This window comes from Hemitrygon akajei, chromosome 2 (assembly GCF_048418815.1).
Source record: "Hemitrygon akajei chromosome 2, sHemAka1.3, whole genome shotgun sequence".
NCBI classification, from domain to species: domain Eukaryota; kingdom Metazoa; phylum Chordata; class Chondrichthyes; order Myliobatiformes; family Dasyatidae; genus Hemitrygon; species Hemitrygon akajei.
Genome location: NC_133125.1, coordinates 176,443,699 through 176,460,213, shown reverse-complemented (window position 1 = coordinate 176,460,213; position 16,515 = coordinate 176,443,699). Strand labels below are relative to the sequence as shown.

Sequence of the window (16,515 nt, the reverse complement as noted above, 5' to 3'; positions counted from 1 at the left end):
TTGAATACACTGCCCGGCGGATCGGTTCAGACCAGTATTTCACTGCCAAAGGAGCCATTCTTGACCTCTTGAATTTGGCTCAGTTCTTAGAGCAACCCATTCTCATACCTGGGTTAGTTGGACACGCATCGGAACTCCTTTGTCCCATCTTCTCCCCTCCAAATCATTCACTCCAACCAATATGGCTCCAACTCCAAGTGCGTTGATTTTCTTAAACTAGAAAGGTGGAAAGTGGAAGGTTTAAGGTGAAAGTCTAAGAGGAAACTTGTTCATTCAGAGATTTGTGAGAGTCTGTAACAAAGTGCCAGCACAAGTGTTTCATGCAAGCTCAATTTCAATGTTTAAGGGAAGTTTGAATAGGTGCATGGATGGTAGGGTATATGGTCCAGGTGCAGGTCGATGGGAGTAGGCAGTTTAAATGGTTCGGCATAGACTACATGGGACAAAGGGCCTGTTTCTGTGCTGTACTTTTCTATGACTCTGTAGGTCCTGGCAACATCCTTACACAAGTCTCCTGTGCACACTTTCCAGCTGATGGCATCACTCCTGTAGGAGGGTGACCAAAACTGCTTCACTAGTTTAACAGGACTGGGAACCCAGATATTCAAACAGCAAATTTCCCACTGATTTAGGAGATGCCAACAAAGATTTGTAACAAGGAAAGGTCGGCTGGTGATGGAGAAACTCAATTACAATGACAGTAGAAATCTTGAAGTTGGGTGTGGGGTGGGGGAGTGGTTAGTGGTTGGTCTATGAGAGGGGTAATGTTGGAGGTTTAATAGGTGGGAGATCAGTCCTGTCAAATTTGTTAACATTCAGTGCTGGAAGGGAAATTGGTAATGAATGGAAGGTATGCTTCATGGATAAGTTTAATGTGGGGAGGTAGTGGGATAAAATCTAGACTAAGATAAAATTCCATGATGGGCAACAAGGACAGAGAAAGGAGAGAGGCTGATGAATAGTCTGACCCACAAGTCTCCATGGAGACAGGAGACTGATGACACTGGGATCAGGAACAGAAAACAAGTTGCTGGAGGAACTCGGTGGGTCAGCAGCATCTGTGAAGGTAAAGGGGTTTCACACACAAAATGGTCCTGCCGAAGGGTTTCGGCCCGAAACATCGACTCTGCTTTGTTCTGCCTGGCCTGCCGAGTTCCTCCAGCATTTTGTGTGTATTCCTCGGATTTCCAGCATCTGCAGATTTTCTCTTGTCTGAGGTAAAGGGGTTGTGAACATTTCAGGTTGAGACCTGATGCAGCTTGTTTTATTTTTACACAAACATTCACGGTTTGGTTCATATTGTTGAAAAACATCAGGGTGATGACCTGGGGGATAACTTTGGATTCTAGTTCATCTTCAAATAGTTCAGTGGGCAAGAGCTGAATCGATTTGTGATTAGTTAAACCAGTTTATCAGACACGGTGTTCAGGCCTGTTAATCTTGAGTGTATAGTGATGGAAGTTGTGCCAATGGGCAGAGTCTCAGGTGAATGAGTTATAGTTATAATGGGGAGAGGGGATTCGGTGATATGAAGAGGGTTTGATTCAACACCTCAGTAACTCCTGCGATTTGGATGATAAGGCTAAGAATTTGAAAGAGCATTTGTGAGGAAACTGAGAGAAATTCTTTTTCAGAAATGTGGGGTCTGAAGAGGGTGGGAATTTAGGTGGTGGGTGCAAAATAAGAAACCAGCTCTTCCACCCCCCCTTTCTTGAGAGCAATTGGAAATGAACAAAAACCACTACAAGAGAGGTGTCCTTGGATCGTGTGCATTGCTCACCACTGGATGTCCTGGACAACCTCTCCCCTTATCTGTATTAAATATCCCAGCTTTTGGACAGTTCAGCCTGTACCCTTGAGCTGTTTAGTTTCAATGTTGGAATAAGCCACTGCCTGATGCTGTGAGCAGCTGTTCCAGTCCTCGGCATCAGAACAGGATTCACAGTCAAACAGTGGAACCTCAGTGTTACAGCTGGGGTTGGTTTTTGTTAACACTGGCAACTTGATGTCAGTCTCAGCCCCTGAGATCATGAGGGAATACAGCAGAGAATATCGACAGTGGCTGTTGCCTTATCTGCTGGACATGTCCAGAGGGAAGCTGCAGTCTATCTGTTTCCACATGCACAGTCACTGGCTGAGGGTTTATCTAAGTTATCAAATGTAAAACAAATCCTGGTAGCAGCCACAAACTGTGTTTTGTGTCTCTCTGAGCTCCCCATTTGCTGCAGTGGTGAGTGAACTCCTGAACCTCCTTCAATCCAAAGCTCTGACATCTGATCCATTTCAGAGTTGTTTGGGTTGCTTGATGTTTAGGACATGCAATATCATCACCAATCGAAACAACCCTGAGTCAAGGTCTGTTACCGGGACATTTGTCCATTGATGCATGTGTTAAATCATTTATATTGTTTGGTTATCAAATGTTGTAAATTTCTTTTTTATTTTTGAAAAGGTTCTAAGATGATCACAATTTGGTGGAAGTTGAAAGTCGCCTGTGACATTGTCCTCATCAATTGTTTCGTCATTGCCTGGATCGTCAGCACTACATCTGGTATATGGTCAAATAAACTTGTGTGAAAGTGATGAACTCAGTTCTCTGCAGGGTGGTTGGAATGCATTGAGTATCTCAGTCAGTACATTGTCAGATGCTTTATCAGGACCACCAGCACCTGCAGTCCTCAGACCCACAACTGGGTGACAATGAGCATTATGTAAGTGTCAAATAACCACATGTACGTCAATGTTCCCTCCAAATAACAGCATTATCTCCTCAAGTGTATCCTGACCACATCATTGATATCAGCAAGAACTCCCTCTTGCAAAAGTAATGGGAAAAATTACTTGACAAGTGTGGAATGGAGCCAGTAAGCAATTGCACCCACCCACCCTTGCGAGGGTTAACGACTGGGTCCAGTTATCAGCGGCAGATGAATCAGAAACTGATGATTTGAGATTGAGCTTGGGTGACTCAGTGACTACCAGTGAAATATTGGGACAGCTCCATAACCATCTGTTGTGGATGTCAGGAGAGTCAAACCATGGACCATGTGGGATGTCTGGCTGCAGTGTCGTGCACTCCTCAAGGTGTGGCCATTGGAACACCAGAAGATGCAGCCAGTGCAGAATATTGACAGCAAGTGACCAGGATAGATTAGACTGCAGGGAATAATTCAGGTCTGGAATAACAGGTCAGCGTGTTGTTATCCCACATCGGAGGCCATGCAGAGTCAGTTGGTTCAGTCATGTAGACAAAGTTAGCAAGTTGGGCAGGGCTGGAACATCTCCTGCCATGTGGAGATAAGTGGAATAGTTTGGTTGTTTGTAACAATAGACGGCTGTTGTGGTCATTTCTCTGATAAATTGTTACATTTACTCATTTGAATTTATTTTTAATTGCAGGGCTTTCCACCGCAGGACCTGTCAGTATCGTTTTGTCAATCGTACTGCCAATTGCGTTCATTTTAATCCTGATGTGCCGGTACATAAAAAAGGATTTGGATGAAGGTATCTGTCATCATATTTTCACACTTGTGTATCAACTCCAGTCACATCTCCAAGTAATTTTAGACTCATTTTAATAAAAAGATAGAAAAGAAAAAACCCTGAATAATCTTCACCCCCACTGACCCCTCTGGATCCCTGTGACCTGTGGGATGAAATTGTCTGACATTTTTCCCAGTTATGAAATTCTGATTTACAGTGTCACCACAGCTGGAATGATTCTGGAGTCACCTCTGATCTGACTCCAGAGGGTCTTTAGAAAAAGTAGTCTGGAGAGGAACGTGTCTCAGCTCACTGGTGTTTGATCATGGTGTTGTCAAATTTCAGCATCATATCAGGTTGGTGTAAAGGATCCCAATGATGGTGAGCTGAGTGAGTGAGTGTTTCTCATCCTTGATACAGTTGGGTGTGGGAAGGCCTCTCCTTCAGGCTGTTAACAATCTTGATTAGATATTTGATTAAATATTCTTGTTTCAGACTGATACAGCTAAAAAGCACAACTACGTCCAAGGTCAGTACAGTCAACACAGACAGACATACTTTATTGATCCCAAGGGAAATGGGGTTTCATTACAGTCGCACCAACCAAGAATAGTGTAGAAATATAGCAATATATAACCATAAATAATTAAATAATAATAAGTAAATTATGCCAAGTGGAAATAAGTCGAGGACCAGCCTATTGGCTCAGGGTGTCCGACACTCCAAGGGAGGAGTTGTAAAGTTTGATGGCCACAGGTAGGAATGACTTCCTATGACGCTCATTGTTGCATCTCGGTGGAATGAGTCTCTGGCTGAATGTACAAAGATGTCTTAAAGCATTTAAATTAACTATCGCTGCTTAAAACTGACGGAAACAACTCTGATTGTGGATGGAAGTGCCCACGGAGGAAGCATGGTTGCAGATCGGGGTTACAAAGTGTGTTTAAGGAAACAGGGTTTTAAACTCCCAATACTGACTGTCTTGCTGCAAATGTGCAGTCTCCAGTGAATAAAATCGATGATCTCAGAGACAGGGTGCTGAATCAGAGGGACATTAGGACCACGTGTGTCCCTAGGACACTGGTTAGGACCTGGTTAACCCCTTCCATGCTGAATGCAGTGATTCAGATCGACGGGTTTACTATACACCATCAGGATAGATCTATAGAGTCTCTCAAAAGCAGAGGTGGAGGAGTATGCCTCATGATCAACTCTTCTTGGTGCACAAATATACCAGTGCTGTCCCAATTCTGCTCACCAGGCCTGGAATATCTAGCAGTTAAGTGCCGTCCTTTTTACCTACCACGGGAGTTCTCCGGGGTCATTTTGGTAGCAGTATACATTCCACCTCAGGCCAATGTCAATCAGGCTTTAGATGATCTGAGCAATGGGATCAACATGCATGAAACAGCGCATCCTCATGCCTTCAGCATTGTTTTGGGAGATTTTAACCAGGCTAGTCTGAAAAAGTCACTAAGCAATTACCATCAACAGATCACTTGCAATTCCAGAGGAAACAACACACTGGACAACTGTTACACCACCATCAAGGATGCCTACCGTGCTATTCCACACCCTCACTTCGGGAAGTCTGATCACCTGGCTGTACTTCCATTCCCTGAGCACAGGCAGAGACTGAAGACTGCAGCACCAGCAGTGAGGACCAAGAAGGTTTGGACAAGGGAAGCACAGGAGCGTCTACAGGACTGCTTTGAATCGGTGTACTGGACTATATTCAGGGATTCATCTTTGAACCTGGATGAGTACGCTGCAGTTTTTACCAACTACATTAAACCCTGTGTGGATGAGTGTGTGCCTGCAAAGACTTACTGCACATTCTCAGACCAAAAGCCATGGATGAACCAGGAGGTACGTCGTCTGCGGAAGGCTAGATTTGTGGCATTCAAGACTGGCCATCCAGACCTGTACCAGAAAACCAGGTAGAATTTGTGGAGGACTGTTTCAAGGGTAAGGAAACAATTTTGAATGAGGTTGGAAGCAACATCAGATGCACGACAACTTTGGCAGGGTTTGCAAGACATTATTCCCTAAAAAGTGAAACCTAATAGCATAAATGGCAGCGATGCTTCATTACCAGATGAACTCAATGCCTTCTATGCCTGGTTTGAAAGGGAGAATACAACTACAGCTGTGTCGATCCCTGCTGCACCTGATCACACTGTGATCTCTGTCTCAGAGGCTGTTGTTAGGCTGTCTTTAAAGAGAGTGAACCGTACAAGGTGGAAGGTCCCAATGGAGTACCTGGAAAGGCTCTGAAAACCTGTGCCAACCAACTGGCAGAAGTATTCAAGGACATTATTAACCTCTCACTGCTATAGGCAGAAGTTCTCACTTGCTTCAAAAGGCAACAATTATACCAGTGGCTAAGAAGAATAACGTGAGCTGCCTTAATGACGATCGCCCGGTAGCACTCACATCGACAGTGATGAAATGCTTTGAGAGGTTGGTCATGACGAGACTGAACTCCTGCCTCAGCAAGGACATGGACCTGGTGCAATTTGCCTATCGCCACAATAGGTCAACGGCAGATGCAATCTGAATGACTCTCCACACAGTTTTAGACCACCTGGACAACAGAAGCATCTATGTCATGATGCTGTTCATTGACTATAGCTCTGAATTTAATACCATCATTCCCACAATCCTGATTGAGAAGTTGCAGAACCTGGGCTTCTGTACCTTTATCTGCAAATGGATCCTCGACTTCCTAACCGGAAGACCACAATCTGTGCGGATTGGTGATAATATCGCTGACGATCAACACTGGCGCACCTCAGGGGTGTGTGCTTAGCCCACTGCTCTACTCTCTGTATACACATGACTGTGTGGCTGGGCATAGCTCAAATACCATCTATAAATTTGCTGATGATACAACCATTGTTGGTAGAATCTCAGGTTGTAACGAGAGGGCGTACAGGAGTGAGATATGCCAACTGGTGGAGTGGTGTCGCAGCAACAGCCTGGCACTCAATGTCAGTAAGGTGAAAGAGCTGACTCTGGACCTCTGGAGGGTAAAAAGGGAACACATACCAATTCTCATAGAGGGATCAGAAGTGGAGAGAGTGAGCAGTTTCAAGTTCCTGGGTGTCAAAATCTCCAAGGATCTAACCTGGTCTCAACATATCGACAGGCTGCATCACTCTCTGGTATGGAGGGACAACTCCACAGGATCAAAAGAAGATGCAGAGGGTTGTAAATTTAGTCAGAATCCATCTTGGGTACTAGCCTACAAAGTACCCAGGACACTTTCAGGATGCAGTGTCTCAGAAAGGTGGCATCCTTTATGAAGGATCCCCAGCACCCAGGGCCTGCCCTTTTCTCACTGTTACCATCAGGTTGGAGATACAGAAGCCTGAAGGCACACACTCAGCGATTCAGGAACAGCTTCTTCCCCTCTGCCATCCAATTCCTAAATGGACATTGAACCCTTGGACACTACCTGGCTTTTTTTAAATATATAGTATTTCAGATTTTTTTACATGAATTTTAATCTATTCAATATACGTATACTGTATAAAGTATACTGAATAAGATTTATTTATTAATTTTTCTTCTATTTTATGTATCGCATTGAACTGCTGCTGTTAAGTTAACAAATTTAATGTCACATGTTGGTGATAATGAACCTGATTCTGATTCCAATTTTGTTTTCAATGGCACCTTCCAATCAATTAATGCAAGGGAACACCCTCTTCTTTCTCAAGTTATAAACCATTCAATGTTCAAAATAGTGACATTCCTTCCTCATGGCCTAATTCTTGCAAGTCCTAGCTAAGTTCACTTTGAGAATAACTTAGCACAGAGACTGTAGTTATCCAAAAATATTGCCAATAGCTACTGGTGTTTGTAGTGTAAATGTCCTCTGTTGATTCACAGCCAAATTACCAAATGAAGTCTGTCACCAAGAGACAGGAATCAGGAAAAGGCCAGATGACCCCAGGTTTGGTCAGAGAGTTTTTAGATTAGATTATGAGGACACTCAGTCCTCGTTTCTTGTCATATAGTAATGCATGCATTAAGAAATGATACAATGCTCCTCCAGTATGATATCACAGAAACACAAGACAGACCAAGACTAACTGACAAAAACCACATAATTATAACATATAGTTACCACAGTGTAAAGCAATACCGTAATTTGATACGAGCAGACCATGGACACTGTTAAAAAAAAGTCTCAATGTCCCCAATAGCCCATCATCTCACGCAGACGGTAGAAGGAAGGAAAACTCTTCCTGCCACGAACCTCCAGTGTCGCAAAACTTGCCGATGCAGCCCCTGGAAGCACCCGACCACAGCCAACTCTGAGACCGCCCGAAAACTTCAAGCCTCCGATCAACCCTCCAACACCAAGCACTGAACACCATCTCTGCCGAGCGCTTCGACCCTGGCCCCAGCTGCCAAGCAACAGGCAGAGCCGAGGATTCGAGGCCTTCCTCTCTGGAGATTTTTTGATTGCACAGTAACAGCAGCAGTGAAACAGGCATGTCAGAAGTTTCACCAGATGTTCCTCTGTGCTTCTCACATCTGTCTCCATCAAATCAGGATTGTGCACGGCATTCTACTTAACAGATAACAGATATTCATCCTAGAGTAGCCGCTGCGCGCTTCTGTCGCGCCGCCATCTTCTCTTGTGTATTAAAGAAGAGTTTAATGGATCGGGGAGGGATAGAGAGCTTTATTGGGGGTAAATTGAAGATAAGGAACAAGACAGCTCAAAGCACAAAGTGATGACGATCAGGTTGTCTCAGGTGGACAGGAGGAAATGGATGCAGAAATACAGAAACTTGTAGACTGAGAGAGACGGGGAGTGAAATGTAAAGTCAGAGGGGTCTGAAAGAACAGATCAGCATTTTAATATTGATCCATTGTCTGAGGGAGAACCATTTGGGGCAGTAAACTGGGTACATTATCATCACCAGGGAAGAGGTACTGAGCATATTGTCAGAGCTTCCATCTGCCAGGTCCCAGGTCAAGATGGACTTCATCCTGGGGTCTAAAAGAATGAACTAGAGTTGTAATTTATGATCGGTATTAATTTTCTCAAGTTCTCTTGATTGGGAGAAGGTTCCATTGGAATTGAAATCCATTTGACACTCCTCAGCCCTCTTTCCTAAATGGTCAAAAATCCCCCTGCAACCCACAATAGCTGCCCTCACTATCAACGACAACACCTAATTTTGTGTAATATGCAAACTTATTGATCAAACCTTGCGCTTTTGCATCCAAATCACTGATAAAAATACCAAATAACTAGAGTCCCTACACTGATACCTGCATCACACCACGAGTCACCAGCTTCTATAATGGAAAACAATTTTCTAACTCGGAACCAATTTTGAATCCTCCTGGAAGCCCCTGGATTCATGTCAGGATCATGTCAAAATAGATAACATTCATTGTCCTATCTACCCTTTTGGTTATCTCTTCAAAAAAAACTCTGAACGATTCATCAACCATGACTTCCTGTACATAAAGCTATGATGTCTCCTCCTAATCAGATTCTGTCTAATGAAATCCTGGTAGATCCTGTCCCTCAGAATTCCCTCCAGTAACTTCCCCACCACTGATGTCAGGCTGACCAGGCTGTAGTTCCCGGGCTTGTCCTTGCTGCCCCTCTTAAACAACAGACCAACACCCAGCATCACCATGAGAACAACAGAGGTTCCAGTGGGAGGCTCACCATCCCCCTGTCAGGGTAAACGGACAGGGAATATCTGTGGCTTTACCAGCATCACCCACATTCTCAGAAGCAGTGTGGAGGAAGTGTTGCACGTTGAGAGATCTCCACTTTTGGATGAGACATTAAGCCAGAGTCCCATCTGCCTTCTTCGGGAAGGTGTAAATGATCCTTTGGTGTTATTTCCAAAAGAGCAAAGGATTTCTCCCCAGTATCAGAAAAATAATTCTGATAACCAACAGCACAAAGCCAGCTTTTACATGACTGTTTGTTCAGCCTTACTCAGTACAAACTGAGTCTCATTCCCTCCAACAGTGACTGCACTGAAAGTACTTCACTGTCTGGACCAGAGACTGGTAAAAGATGCTGTGAGATTACAGGTTCTGTTTCTCACGTGGAGAAGTTCACTCTGCCCCCGCTCACAGGAGTTGGCTGAATTTTTCAGTTCCTGTGTGACATCATTGAAACGATATGAAAAATGTAAAGAGCTGTCAGACACACTCCTGTTCCTGGCACGATGCAACATCAGACCCTGATATCTGAAATAAAGTCGCTGGTGACAATAAGTCTGATGTGCAGGTGTCTGTCAGCTGTCTGGGCATCAACCTGCCCTTCACAAGGAGACTTTCTCTCCTCGAATGTGCCCCTGACCAGATTGTGGATATCAGCCTGAGCTCCTCTGGCTAAATGAGTGGGAGAACTTTTGTGACAAAATGTGGAATCGAGCCAGAGGTTGAGAGTTTCAGTGACTTTCCAGTGAAATTGTGGGGTAACTCCATAACCAATTGTTGTGGAAGTTGGGAAATCAAACCCTGGATCATGTGGGTCAGTGTAGTGCACTCCCAGAGGAGTGGCCATTGCAACACCAGAAGGAGCGGCTGGTGCAGAATATTGGCAGGAGGTGACCTGGAAAGATTGGACTGGAGACCTCTGAGGACAACTGATCAGGGTCGTGAATTGTCTGTTCCAGGTTTCCCACCATACAGGACGTGCAATCGATAAGACTGGGCAGAGGTTGGCACATGCCCATCCCTGCAGGATGAAAGTGGAACAGTTTGGTTGTTTGCAACATTGTGCAGCTGTTGTGGTCATTTCTCTGGTGAATTGTTACATGTTTTCTTACTTGAATTTATTTTTTCTTGCAGGTGATTCCATCAAGGACGCTTTAATTAAAGCCTTGCAGGTTGTTGGCCTGATGTTGCCATTGGTGAATGTTATGCTTCTGTTTTACTTGATCTACAAGAAGATTTTTTATACAAGTAAGTGACTTTGTGTAATTTACATTTCTGTATAAGCTCCAGTCATCTCTCCAAGTAATTTGTGACTAATTTTAACAAAGACATTAATTGAATGAAAACTTGAAAAATCACCCCCTTTCCCCCACAGACACCCCCCCCCCCGACACACAGTGACCTGTGGGATGAAACTGCATCATTTTTCACCCAGTTGTGAAGTGTTGGTCACAGTGATACCATCTCTTACCTGACTCCAGAGGGATCTTTAGAAGACGTCGGGTTGAGAGGAAGCTATCTCAGCTGTCTGGTGTTTGACACGTGGTGTTGTTCAACTTCAAAATGAAATCAGCTGAGGAATGAGGGACAGAATCCCCTTTATCCCAGTGATGGTGAGGTGTTTGCATGATAGGTATCCCTCTGACCCTCGATAGAATTCAGTGTTGGGAGGCCTCTCACCGATCTTTCCTGGTATTTGCAATAGTTTTGTTTTCAACAGCACCGCCCAGATAGTCAGCACAAGGGAACACATTCCCCCTCTTCCTCTCCAAGTTGTAAACTATCCAGGGTTCAAAATATTGACATTCCTTCCTCATGGCCTAATTCAAGCAAGTCTTGGCAAAGTTCACTTTGAGATCTACTTCACAGTACAGACTGAAGTTTTCCAAGAATAGAATCAATGTTTGTACAGTAAACACCCCCGGCTGTTTCACAGGCAAATGACCAAATGAAGTCTATCACCAAGCCAAGTAAAGCAAGATGAGGATAGATGACCCCAGGCTTGGGCAGACAGTGGGGTATCAAAGAAAAGCTTGAAGGATTAAGGAAATGTGGTGAGCTTTAGTGGGGTAAATTCAGAGATAAAGAACAATTTGCTGAAAGCACAAAGATCAAGCTTGCTGAGAAGGAGGGGATTAGAACAGAAATATAAAGGTTTATAGACTGCAGAGAGGAAGGGGAAGCGAGTTGTAAAGTCAAAGAGGTTTCTGAAAGTATTGATGAGCATTGAGCTATAATCTGAGTGAGAACCAGTGTCGGGCAACAAATCTGAGAAAATGACAATCACCAGGGAAGAAATACTGAGTCAGTTGTTGGAGCTGCCATCTGACAAGTTGGATATCCAGATGGACTTCATCCTGGGGTCTGAAAGAGGCAGCTAATGACATACTTCATGCAGCAATTTAAATGTTCTCCCTGTTCTGAAAAGTTTCCATTAAATTGGACAACAGCAAACGTGATTGCTTTATACAAAGATACCAAGAAATGACAGGAGAGTATGGGTGAGGGTGATGTGTGGATGTGAAACTTGGCAAGGAGATGGGGTAGAATATAGAGACAGATGAATCTGGAGACAGATACAATTTTCAGTACTGGAGTGATGTGTAACATTTCGAAGGGTTGATCCTGTTGGCAGATTGAAGGAGCAGAGACAGATGTATGATCTCGATCACAACCATCATGGCATCCTGATAAGTTGCTGCAAATGTTCAAGGATGGAACTAGGGCATTATTTTTACATTCAAGGTAATCTTTCAACATGTTTAAATAAAATGTTCCAGCATGTGGTATGATGAACCCCTGGGCTTATCTTGCCGTGGACTGTCATTTTAAGTGAGAGTACCTGAGTGATGTCAGCCGCTGGCTTTCTCGGCTCCTGTTTAATTCTTTCTAAGAGAGAGAAAGAGAGGTGAAACTACTTGACTCTGCAGCTTGTTTTGATTTAAGCAAGGACACTCACTCACACACAGTCAGTCGCAGTTGGAGTTGGACAATGGAAGGAAGCCAGTGACTAAGGGGTCACTGGTTGGAACTTTCGAGTGCCCACAAGGGTGGGTGGAGCATCAACCCAGCACACCAGCAAACCTGAGTTTGCTCCGGTAGGTGGCTATCACATTGTGTGACTGGGGCAACCTTGTGGAATCTACCTATGTGTTAACCCTTGCCTGGGTGGTAGTTCCCTTTGAAGTCGGCACCCCTGTGATAAGTTGCTTTTGATGATAATTCGTAAGTGGATTTGGAATGATGACGGATAAAACCTACGGCAATTGTTATCCTGTATTACCACCATGGAACCTGTGGAATATGACATAAATGCCTTCTCTTGACATTCACCTGGGGATGAACTGAACTTTCATACCTTATCATCTCAAGATTTTAAGCCTGGAGCCCCCCCACCCCAAGCTCAATGGTTTGGGAGTTATATTTGCACATAATTATACTCATAACACTGTTAACTTTTGATTATTCTTGTTTAAGTTGCCATATTAAGTAGATACTAATAAAGATAGTGGTTTTAACATCAAAACCAAACTCCAGGCGTGGTCTGTTGCTGCTGGTTCATTTAAACCGTTACGGGTAGGTAACAGTGGACTGTTCGGCCTGCACCCTCATGGAGTTCAGTTTTCAATTTGAACCAGAACACTGTCCGATGCCATTGAACAGCTGGAAACAGTGATGTTGTGATTCTCTGCATCAGAACAGGCTGTAGTGTCAGAAATGGAACTCAGTCACTGGCAAAATGTTTAATTGCAGTCCTCCAGGTCACTGGGATAATTCAGCAGAACTGATTTACAGTGGCCTGATATCCCATCCACTGGATGTACACACAGACAAACTACAGAGTACCTGTCATTTCCACATGTGATGCCTGTGGGTCAGTAAATTATCAAATGTAGTGTTTCCAGAGGGAACCAGAAGATGCTTTTAGTCCCTCCCTGGTCTCTCCACTTGTTGCCAGTGTGTGAGAGCTCTCTGAACCTCCTTCAGTCCAATGCTTGAATGTCTGGTCCAGTTCTGAGCTGGTTGATTGCCTCATGTTAGGACACTGAATATCACAATGAACCTGACCAAGTCCGGGTTCATCTCTGTTCACTGCAGCACTTCATTGATGCAAGTTTTGAATAAGTTGTGTAGATTGTAACTCAGGGGGATTACTACCATCAGGGAGGAGGCACTGGAGCCTGAAGATACACATTCAATGATTCAGGAACAGCTTCTTCCCCTCTGTCATCAGAATTCTGAATGGTCCATTGTTACGTACCCCATAACTGGGTCACTTACCAGCAAAGATAGAGAGGTCCGTTGAAGTCTGATGGTACTATTTTTAATAGTATTTATTGATAAAAATACACAAAAATAATATCAATGCAAACATACAGATAATATACGTCGTCAATACTAAATCTAAAAGCGCGGGTATAATAATAATCAATAAGAAATAGCTCTATCGTTGTCTAGGGGATAATGTATTGTCCAATGGAAATATAAAAGTCACTTTAGTTCATTCAGGCTGCAGCCTTTGGTTGGAGAAAGACAGATGTTTAAACTTGCCAGCTTTTCCTTTTTATGATGTCGATCCTTCGAGAGTTCCGTTTTTTGTAGTCGGTCCTTTTAGCTAAGCCGTTCCGTGGACGCCCGCCAATTCCTAGGCCAAGGAAAAGGACGCACGCGAGCCCCACCGGCTGTCGCTATTAAACGCTGTCACGGGATTTCTAGCATTTCTCCTGGTGCATCTAAAGGGGCCGTTCCCCAGACCCTCTTTTATCCTGACTCACAGGGTCTCAGATGTCAATCAGGGTGGAGGGATGCCTCCCCTCAACCAGCCCACTTTTGGTCATTCCCTGAGGGCTTCAAATAAATAGCACAGTACTCAATACACAATTCCGTCTCCAAGAGACAATGGCCGTTTCCCATCTTTGTATCGCTGAGGGGCCAGGACATTCCAAACGTCTCTCTCTCATTTCCTGGGTCTCCTGACCTGAATTAATAGCGATCTTGCGATTCTCAAAAAGGAGGGGGCTACTTTGGGACCATTCGGCCCCTCAGAGTTGGGCACAGGCGTAACACCATGAACCTGTGAAGATGGCCTCACTATTTTTGCTCTTTTTCACAACTATATATCTTATTGTAATTTATAGTATATTTTATTTATTGCTATGTACTGTTGCCACAAAACAACAAGTTTCATGACATAGTCAGTGATGATTAACCTAAGTCTGAATTCTGATTCTGAGAATTTCAAATGGTTTTAATTTCTTTTTTTTTTCTTTAATTTCTTTTTTTAGGTTGGATGTTCTTCCAAACTGGTTTCTTTAACCTGGTATTCTTACTTGGCATTTCTGTCAGCAATTCGATTCCAGGTAAGTGCTTGAACATAATTCTGTATTTACATGAAATGATGTACTTGGTACTGAGCAGAGGGATAGAATGAAGTGTCTCTGTCAGAACATTGTGAGCTGCTTCATCTGGACCACAAACACATACAGTCCTTGGCCCCACAGCTGAGGACTGGGGAACCTGGTGCAGGTTTAAAATATCTGAATGTCCATTTTAGTTTAAATCTCTGTTCAGAACAATTGGCCACACAAAATTTCAGACAATTATAGACAAATTATGCAAAATCAGATTGCATTTCTGAACATAATCTCAGGCCATGTCATTCCTTTCTGGACTCGGGATTGAATTCAGGAACATTAGGTAACTTGCTTTCACTGTTTATCTTTGTCAGAACTAGTCATTTCTACCAGTCATCCATCGTCCTCTGTCGCTCCAAGGAAAAAGGCTGAGTTCACTCAACCTATTCTTATAAGGCATGCTCCCCAATCCAGGCAACATCCTTGTAAATCTCCTCTGCACACTTTCTATGGTTTCCACATCCTTCCTGTAGTGAGGCGACCAGAACTGAGCACAGTACTCCAAGTGGAGTCTGACCAGGGTCCTATATAGCTGCAACATTACCTCTTGGCTACTAAATTCAATTCCAAGATTGATGAAGGCCAATACACCGTACACCTTCTTAACCACAGAGTCAACCTGTGCAGCTGCTTTGAGTGTCCTATGGACTCAGACTGCAAGATCCCTCTGATCCTCCATACTACCAAGAGTCTGACCATTAATACTAAATTCTGCCATCATATTTGACCTACCAAAATGAACTACTTCACACTTATCTGTTGAACTCCACCTGACACTTCTCAGCCCAGTTTTGCATCCTATCAATGTCTTGCTGTAACCTCTGACAGCCCTCCACACTATCCACAACACCTCCAACCTTTGTGTCACCAGCAAACTAATTAACCCATCCCTCCACTTCCTCAGCTAGGTCACATAAAAATCATGAAGAATATGGGTCCCAGACAGATCCCTGAGGCATACCTCTGGTGACCGACCTACAACCACTCTTTGCCTTCTGTGGCAAGTGAGTTCTGGATCCATAAAGCAATGTCCCCTTGGATCCCATGCCTCTTTACTTTCTCAATAAGTATTGCATGGGGTACCTTATCAAATGCCTTGCTGAAATCCATTTACATTACATCTACTGCTCTTCCTTCATCAATGTGTTTAGTCACATCCTCAAAAAATTCAATCAGGCTCGTAAGGCATGACCTGCTCTTGACAAAGCCATGCTGATGATTCCTAATCATATTATTCCTCTCTAAATGTTCATAAATCCTGCCTCTCAGGATCTTCTCCATCAATTTGCCAATCACTGAGGTAAGACTCACTGGTCTATAATTTCCTGGGCTATCTCTTCTCCCTTTCTTGAATAAAAAACCAACACCTGCAACCCTCCAATCCTCCGGAACCTCTCCCATCCCCATTGATGATGCAAAGATCATCACCAGAGGCTCAGCAATCTCCTCCCTCACCTCCCATAATAGCCTGGGGTGCATCTCATCCAGTCCCGGCAACTTATCCAACTTGATGCTTTCCAAAAGCTCCAGCACATCCTCTTTCTTAATATATACATGCCCAAGATTTTCAGTCTGTTGCAAGTCATCACTACAATCACCAATGTCCATTTCCATAGTGAATACTGAATTAAAGTATTCATTAAGTACCTCTGCTATTTCCCCCGGTTCCATAAACACTTTCCCACTGTCATACTCAATAGGTCCTACTCTTTCATGTCTTATCCTCTTGCTTTTCACATGCTTGTAGAATGTCTTGGAGTTTTTGTTTTTCCTGCCCAACAAAGCCTTCTCATGGCCCCTTCTGGCTCTCCTAATTTCCTTCTTAAGCTCCTTCCTATTAGTCTTATAATCTTCTAGATTTGTACCTCTCCAAACGTCTCTTACAGGCCAAAATCAAGCTTGCATG

The 16,515-nt window shown here is 43.7% G+C and overlaps 1 protein-coding gene across 3 annotated transcripts in view; it reads left to right on the top strand.

The window, feature by feature from the left end:
• LOC140718725 (uncharacterized) overlaps window positions 1-16,515 on the top strand; it is a 204,252-nt gene that overhangs the window by 33,446 nt on the left and 154,291 nt on the right. For all 3 annotated transcript variants that reach the window (XM_073032830.1, XM_073032827.1, XM_073032835.1), the window contains 4 exons: window positions 2,453-2,551; window positions 3,400-3,504; window positions 10,330-10,443; window positions 14,481-14,555. In XM_073032830.1, the coding sequence (XP_072888931.1) occupies window positions 2,453-2,551; window positions 3,400-3,504; window positions 10,330-10,443; window positions 14,481-14,555 (393 nt within the window). The remainder of the gene's footprint in view (window positions 1-2,452; window positions 2,552-3,399; window positions 3,505-10,329; window positions 10,444-14,480; window positions 14,556-16,515) is intronic.